General features: G+C 30.1%; 1 protein-coding gene across 4 annotated transcripts in view; it reads left to right on the top strand.

Moving 5' to 3' along the window:
* The window catches only part of LOC100159355 (pyrokinin-1 receptor), a 65,871-nt gene that overhangs the window by 38,298 nt on the left and 18,765 nt on the right, over nt 1-8,808 (top strand). For all 4 annotated transcript variants that reach the window (XM_008188007.3, XM_016807048.2, XM_029490905.1 and 1 more), the window contains 2 exons: nt 2,899-3,236; nt 5,011-5,227. In XM_008188007.3, the coding sequence (XP_008186229.1) occupies nt 2,920-3,236; nt 5,011-5,227 (534 nt within the window). In that variant the 5' untranslated portion in view covers nt 2,899-2,919. The remainder of the gene's footprint in view (nt 1-2,898; nt 3,237-5,010; nt 5,228-8,808) is intronic.

Below are 8,808 nucleotides of genomic sequence, written 5' to 3'. Positions count from 1 at the left end.
TTTTTACGGCGCTTTGAAAATTACTGGGAATTTTAAATTTTGACCTCCCCAATGTCTATCCAACGATATTCACTTTCCAATCGGACAAGATACTGAAGTTGATAATCGAAGCATTATTTCGACTACTTATCGTGTACACAGACACAAAAATAAAAATAAAAACACTTATCATTGTAAAATCAATACATTCATCGTTCCACTCAGAATCTAAAATATCTTTTTATCAGCTATTTGTATAGTAGATCAACATTTGAATATAAAAATGTACATCAAATTACTATTTTAAGTGAAAATGAATTATGGATTAATGGATATAAAAGTACTATGTATAACCATTGATTATATAATACACTTATATATTATATTATAATCAATGGTATAACTTTAAGGATATATTATATTTAACGGTAATCGGAATAAAAATCCCGGAAAAAAAATCCCCAGACTACAATATTACTCACAAGTCACAACCACATGCAAATGGTTGAATAAATATTTTTCAAACGTTCATTAGTATTTATAATTACCACATAATTAATATTTAATTCCAAATACGTATATTATATCATTCAAAAAATTATACATAGTGATAATCGAATATTAATGATAATATAAATAATATTTTGTTTTAAATTACGATAATATATTATGTGTAATTCAACTTAACTATACAAAAATTTGCAAATTATAATATTTTAGTATAAAATTTTAGAAAATTATTTATAATATTATAAATATTATTTTTTTTTGAATGATATAATAATTATATTTATATAAAATACCTATTATTGTTAATTTTTCGAAAATTATTTATAGTATTATATATATTAATTTTTTGAATGATAATGTAATCAATACTATTATATAAAGAGGAGTTGTTAGTTGACGTTGTTGAGGGTAATCTCTGGAACTACTGAACCGATTTCGAAAATTCTTTCACCAATAGAAAGCCACATTCTTTGTGAGTGTCATAGGCAAAAATTTAAAAATAAAGACCAACCCGAGGATGTGCTCAAACAGGAATTTTGAGATTTACGTTGGACATTTTTGTTTATAAATAGTTGCTATTGGTTATAGAAGAAGAAATAAATAGTAAAAATCAGTATTTATTATTTTATTGGTTGCCATTGGTTATCGGGCAGATCGGGCACAAGCATGCATCAAATCGAATTTTCTCACCGCAGGTGGATTGCCTACTTGTTATGCTGTCCCACATTGTCCGTAATCCGTCATAGTTGGATTGCCTACCTGCAGGGTGTATGAGATGCACTTACTGCAAAGAGTTACACCCAAAAAGAGTTGAACAATCAGAATTTTTATTTAAGATTTGTAATTTTTTACGGACGACGAAGTGCACGGGATCAGGTAGTACAGTATAATATAATATACGTATTTGTAATTAAATACTAATTAATGTTTAAAAAATATTTGTTCAACCATTTGCACGTGGTTGTGAGTAATCTGGGAATTTTTTTTTCCGGGGGGTTTTTATTCCGCAATTCATATTTAACATTAACACAACATATTTTTTGATGTTATACCTATACTACCCGCTACGACTAATGAAGCAGAAGGTATTTCTTTAAAATACCTATAGCTTAGCTTATATAGTTAGGTACCTTACTGTGTACATTTGAATTATTATTATATCTAGGTATTAAAAATTAAAAATCGAGTAATGTTGAACAATTTACTCTTCATAATTTTGATGAGACTGCAATATTTTATAACCGACCCTAAAAAATATAGCGCATGCCCATTGAATACTTAATAGCGTGTAGTAATTAATATTTATTAGTCGTAACTTCTTAAGTTGCGTCACCATTTTTCAACAATCTCTTTAAAAGTTAACATTATAATAATATAATCTATGTTTTGCGTTGTGTCAAGACTAAGTTTCAACAGTTTCATACCACGTATAAGGTATACTAGTGTATTTTAATATTGTACATGTGAGTTTTTCACTAGAAACATATCAAAATTTAATCATAACAGTTTTGCAGATTTTACAAATTGTCTTTGAGCTAGTTTTATTTTGAGTAGGTAACGTACAAGAAAACCTAAACGTGTTTCACGCCCAGATCAGGTCACTGGTTTTGTGATTGGTTGCAGACAGCTTTAGTGGATAACACGTGAGGTTTAGATTGTAATTTTAAATACTTATAAACGCATTGATTATCGGATGAAAAGTAAACCTTAAGCGTGTGACTCTCTAGTAAACTAATAAATCATGCGTGTTAAATTGACAAATTTCAAAATTGATAAATTAAAAATCTACTGTCGATGTTAAAATTGCATTTGTTTGACAAAAAATCGGCATAGGAAAACATACACATTTAATATTTTATTTACTATTAATATCATAAACACTTATTTCATTAAAACCATAGACTTATAATATATAGACCGCGCATTACGCTCGTTTTGTGTGTAACACTTTAAGCCAATATATGTGCGAGAGAGACCACTGAACTGTTATTGTTCACTGAGAGAGACAGACTTTGACATTACAATTTCAAGGAGCTTATAGACAATTTGTACATTACTCCTTGAGATTATAAATATATAAAATTATTATAAAATTGCTTATAATCTCCTAGAAAAAGTAATGTCAGAGTCTGTCTCTCTCGCACATATGTTGGCTTAAATATATTTCACTAATGCGCGGTCTATATATTATAAGTCTATGATTAAAACAAATGTTTTCTGAAAAGTACAAAATACCTTATATTATATAATCGTAAACGACTACAACCGCGGTAAAAAAATGGTCAAAAATGTGCCTATATAATAATAATATATTATGGTGAAGAAAATGTCTCTCTTACCACACACGATAAACGCGTTATGCTTTAAATAATATTGGCGTCAGTGTTCCGTTTTATTTATTTTTTTCAGCATATATAACATACAGAGGCCATGTCACTGCAGAACAACCTGTATGACGACGGTGGCGGCGGCAAGAGTGGTCAGCTGAACTTGACTGCGGAAAATGCGTGGGACAACGACTTCATAATGCCCAAACGGGATCCTCTGTACATAGTCGTGCCCATGACCATCATGTACTCAGTGATATTCGTGACGGGCGTCATAGGCAACTCCATTACCTGCATGGTGATCGCCAAACACAAATACATGCACACGGCCACCAATTACTATTTGTTCAGTTTGGCCGTGTCCGATCTCATACTGCTGGTGTCAGGGTTACCGCAGGAAATGTGGTCCATTTGGTCCAGGTGAGTGAATGATACGATAAATACGCACAAAGTTTAAAAATAAATAAAAATCTATTGCTTTAGGGATGAAATAGGGGTAAATCTAATATTAGTTTAGTATGACGTTGTTAGATTTTCAAGTTTGGTGCCTCTACATAGCCCTATATTATTATATCAACGAGAATTTATTAAGTACTTACGTTTTTTTTTCTCATGCCATCACCCAATTACAAATATTTGTAAGTACAATTTTATATGGTGGAACTGCGATCAACTGTGTTGACGTGAAAATTGTTTCAGAAATTTGGCTTGTCGGTTTCTAGCCTGTAACGCGGTCAAACTGTAGACTGGTATTATGGGTACCTACCAGCTATTGAGTCTTAAACAGGCGACGGTATTAAATAACATCTCATCCAGCAGACTTTGGCACAAAAGCGATGGCGGAGTATATATATATATATAATATATACATATTATTTACAATATGTAAGATGTGGGCAGGCGGGTATGGGCGAGGGAAGGGATTTTCAGAGCGCGATCCGTTTTTAATTTTTACCTTTGCATAGCCCAGGTACATCCACGGTCTGCAATCAAACATTTTAAGAGACAGGTTTGACGATCGACTATTACAATATTATAGCACAAACGATTCGTTTGCAACGAACAATATTATATTCATAGTATTTACCAAGGCTGCAGGGCATTAACGAGTTAAAAAGTTAAAGTTCAGTTAAAAAGTTAATTTTATTTCAACTTTTTAACTTAACTAGTTACTTTTGAATTTTCATCAACTTAACTGCTAACTTATTAAATTTCTTTATATACTATATAATATTTTCATACGATTCGTCGAAAACGAATAGACTTAACTGCGTATTAGGCTTTATATGTGGCGCATCTAGTGGCTCAATTTCAAACTTAACCTCCAATAATAATATCATATTCCTTATTGACGTAATCGTATTTGAGATGAAACGTTTGGGATGGGTTACATATTGGAACACTAAAATACTAGGAAGTTACAGTTACACTGCAACAGGGACCCGGAAATCCCAGTCTTATAGTATTGATTAATGCGTGATACCTAAATTAAATATTAAATATATAATATCATATAAATCTAATATATGTATTGTATCTATAGTTGTAATAATATTATGTTCTATGCCATCACACGAGAACAATAATTTATTTCACAGGGGGTGGGTAAATAGAGGCAGTTCTTCCTTCACTTTTTCCATTATTCAACTATAACAATTACTCATTTTTTGAGATTTTTCTTCAAAACGATATTTTCTTTTTAACTTGTTTGCTTAAAATTATATTTTTTGGGAGAGAAAAATTACGATTGTTCCAAAATAAAAATTGATTGCACTCCCTTCGACAATTTCTTGTTGCGCTTGGCCGAATATAATCGAGGACTGAAGAATTATAGTACACTTATTGTGTATGGCAAACATGTGCAGTAATCGTTAAACTATTACAGATAGGTACAGTTCAGTATTTTCCATAATACGCTATAACTGTCGGCTTTCAGTTTGACAGTTTAAACTTTAAGCTGCCGATACATCTGTGGTATATTTTATATGGTTATCAATTTCCATATTCAAACAATAGATGCACTTCATCTACATAATACATTTTTTTTGAAAAAATATTTAGCCAGCGACTGGTGGAGAATCGTAACATTAAATATTCTGATCGAAATATAAACAAGAATCGATATAATATTCAAGTGTACGTGGTTAATCTGAAATAATTCGTAAATAATAAACCCGTTGATAATTATTTGCAGATATCCATATGTATTCGGTGAAATATTTTGTCAGCTCCGAGGTCTGTTTTCCGAAATGTCTGCCAATGCAACCGTACTTACCATAACCGCGTTCACGGCCGAGCGGTACGTGGCTATTTGCCACCCATTCATGGCGCAGAGCATGTCAAAACTTTCCAGAGCAGTAAAACTTATCATCATCATATGGCTGGTCTCTATGTTGTTTGCTATACCCCAGGTGAGTTCCAGCTGAAACTTAACCTATTGTAATATAAAAACATAACACTTTATACCGATTGATATGAACGGAAGCACGATACACAAAAGTATTACAATAATAATGATAGATGTTTATTAAATAAATAAATAAATAAATATAAAACACCCCAAAGGGTAAAAGTACAGTATGTGAAAAACAAAATTATTTTATGTTAATTAAATTAACATTTAAAGAGACTAACTGAATACATATCGGATACAAATTATACATAAAATATTTAAATTACAAATACAAATTTTTAGCTTAGAACAGAAATTGAAAAAATATAAAACTATGAATTTGATTACACGATATTGGTTGGCGACACATCGGACAATTTGTAAAGTAATTACTTTTTAGAATGAAAGGATAAATTGGCTGACAGGATGATAAATATAGATCCTGAACTTGATTAACAGAGTTCAGAAATATACCTACCACTTAAAAAATGCTTTGGCAGATTTAGACCGGTTAAATTAAATAAAAACATATTTAGATGTGTTCAAAGACAGCATTTAATGAGCACCATACCGACAATTGATCCAAATTATGTTGCAGGGAATTATTATCATTGGTAGAATGGATTGGCATGAATATTTTCATATCGTCCACAAATAGTTAAACCCACAAGATGTAAAACATTTATTTAGGTAATTAATAAATAAAATAAAAAGCAATATTGTCATAGTTATTTTTGTTATCGTAAAATATACGTTGGATAAACATAAGTAGTGTCCAATGAAGGGAGAAAATTGTAAATTGTGCCGCAATACATTTCGAAGAGCTGCCTATTTATAGAAATTTACAAGGAAATAATCAATATATACGAATATATGATCAATGACAATAATCTGGAATTAAGAAATTTACAGCTACAATTTGAAAATGAGTTTCGTACCACAACTTACTGTACTACTATACTTACTGTCACTATAGTGACTATAGTACAGAGTATAGTGTGCGTATTATAGTGTCTTTCCCTGAAGGTAGTATACCCAAAATCTATACATGTTATATATTCGTATTGTACAGTTAAAATCATCATTTAAAAAAAAAAGCGGAATTTCCTGTACTAGAAAACAATTTCTTTTAATGCTTCCATATTATATGTTGTTAGTATTCGTCAGTCACAAAAAATTAATTTAAAAAAATATCACAGTCACGTATGTAAAGACGTTATGTGCGGTTTATTTTATAAGCCTTATTGTTTGATCGCACTTGAGAATTAACCGAAATACTGCAGATATGGTTGTGCGAAAGGATGAACTGCAATGCTTGTAGAATTTATAAAATATTTATTCAATTTTGTCTGTTCGAAATACATAAATTTATTTATTTTTTAGTAGATCGCTTTAGTGGACTCATTTTTTTAGTTGTGTTTTATCACCCCTCTTTGTTGATTTGTAAAACACCCTTCTCAAGTTAAGGTTGACAGTATCGTCTTTAGTATTTAAACATTATTACAACATTCACTATTGTTATTGTGTTTGATACTTTGATCTCTAATTTTCCCAGATAATCGTAGTAGCCCCTATTATTATAAGCCTACAAAGTTTGAGGAAAATCCCTTTAGGTTGATAATTAATTGTCGTCGGTATCTAATAGGTGGATCATTTCAACGCACAGCGAGTTGTTTATCCATTTATTCTGCAAGTTTCTTCCACATAAAAACACAACAGATGGGTCAATTATGTAGGTTAATAGTTCTATTATTTGTCTAATATAACATTACGATTAAATCTGTGAGCTGATTTAACAGGCACTATATATCATTTTATAATTGTACGGGTGTTTCGTTCGTAAATATGAAAGATTTTATTTTATTTTATATTATAACATGTTTGTGTGTTGTAAAAAATAATACATCGTAAAATGAAAATCTTTCTCGCTATATTAAAGACTGCAACATTGTGCGCAAAAATAAAGTCTAAAATATTATTATATGTTGTATATTTTGAGTACCTACATACCTATTTTTTCCACTGATTTTTATTAATATACTCGTAAAGACTTTTAAAATTAAATTATATATTTTATACACTTTACACAAACTTATCCAATATTTTAATAACGTAAAGTACACAATTTTTCTTGGTCCAGAATGGAAAAATATTGGTTGGTAATTTTAAAATACGTCATTTTGTTGTTTTAAACAAACAACTTCACCTACCAAAATGTATGTTTAACTGTCAAAAACATTTATTTTAGAACGATTCAATAAAATTAATCAAACCCACTTCCCACATTCTTATGTAGTTGTTTGTCATTTATGAGTTATGACTCTTGACTAACATTTTACATTTACACAAAACATATTAATTCAAGCTACAGTCGCTGTACAATGTACACTGGATAATATTTTGAACGCTTTATGTAGAGACAATATATTATAATTAAATTTCGTTATCATTGTGTTCAGTTTAAATTATCAGTACATTTCTAAGTATACGAACTTAAGTCTTAAATTGAGGCTGTTGAAAGCTAACCATTTTTAAGGAGTAAGATTTACGATTTAAATTCATAAGCGCCACTCCCTCGCGGGTGCGCGTTTCCCTCGCTGGTATAGAAATTAATCAATGTAAACTAAAAACGCACGTGTACTATACGTGACGTATGGTACGCGTCCATGTGAAACGAGCCTTAGGCAATATTCTATATCCGCCGTGAGTGATGTGTGACTGTGTGTGTAGTGACTGATGATTAGTGTGTGTCAGTTTCTTGAACACCTTAAGTAATTAAAGATAAACCACGACCAATATTCTTGGAAATCCGGTATGTACATATTGCAGTCACAAGTCACTATATTTAGCAATCAAAAAAGTTTCAACATGAAAGCCCCAATAAGCAGAAGAAAAGTTCATCCAGTACCAAAAGCCTGATTTTAATAATATTTTGAAAACATATTTGAATTACTTATTCTCTTTTCTAGATTATGTAGGAAATGGATTTTTTGATTTATCGTATTGTTTAATTAATATAATAGTACCAAATTAATTTTCTTTTTTTAATTAAAAATTCCTTTTACTTTATATTAAAAAAAAATTAATTTCCTACAAAACAAAAAGAAAAAGCAAAAAAATTAAAATATTTTTTCAAAATTAAAATTGGAAGTTCATTTTTTTCCGCTTATTGGTCTAAATACACAAAAAATTACCAACCTTCAAAAGCCTTCAACAAAATTTATCTTACGATTCCAATAATGTATTTTATTTTAATTTATTCCAATTTTTAGTAAATACAGAAATATTTTTAAATATTTTTTTAACAGCATATTTTTCCATCTAAGCAATTGATTCAAGTAAACTAATATTATATTTGTTGAACACATAATATTGAACTATAGAGATAGTTATAATTTTAATTCACTAGGTATTGTTACGTCAATTTTAAACTAAACGATAGTCCATGGACACAACATTAAGAGGACGTCGTACCCGCAAGTGTTGTCTCCGTCTTACACACGTACGTTATAGCAAATTTTCGTTCGCTAGTTTCAATAGGGTGCTGTCATTTTTGATTTTAGAGGGAATTTACCTATTATCAAACTTTTAGGTAACAAC

The sequence above is a fragment of the Acyrthosiphon pisum genome, chromosome A2, assembly GCF_005508785.2.
Source record: "Acyrthosiphon pisum isolate AL4f chromosome A2, pea_aphid_22Mar2018_4r6ur, whole genome shotgun sequence".
Lineage (NCBI taxonomy): Eukaryota > Metazoa > Arthropoda > Insecta > Hemiptera > Aphididae > Acyrthosiphon > Acyrthosiphon pisum.
This window is presented reverse-complemented; position numbering and strand designations above follow the sequence as displayed.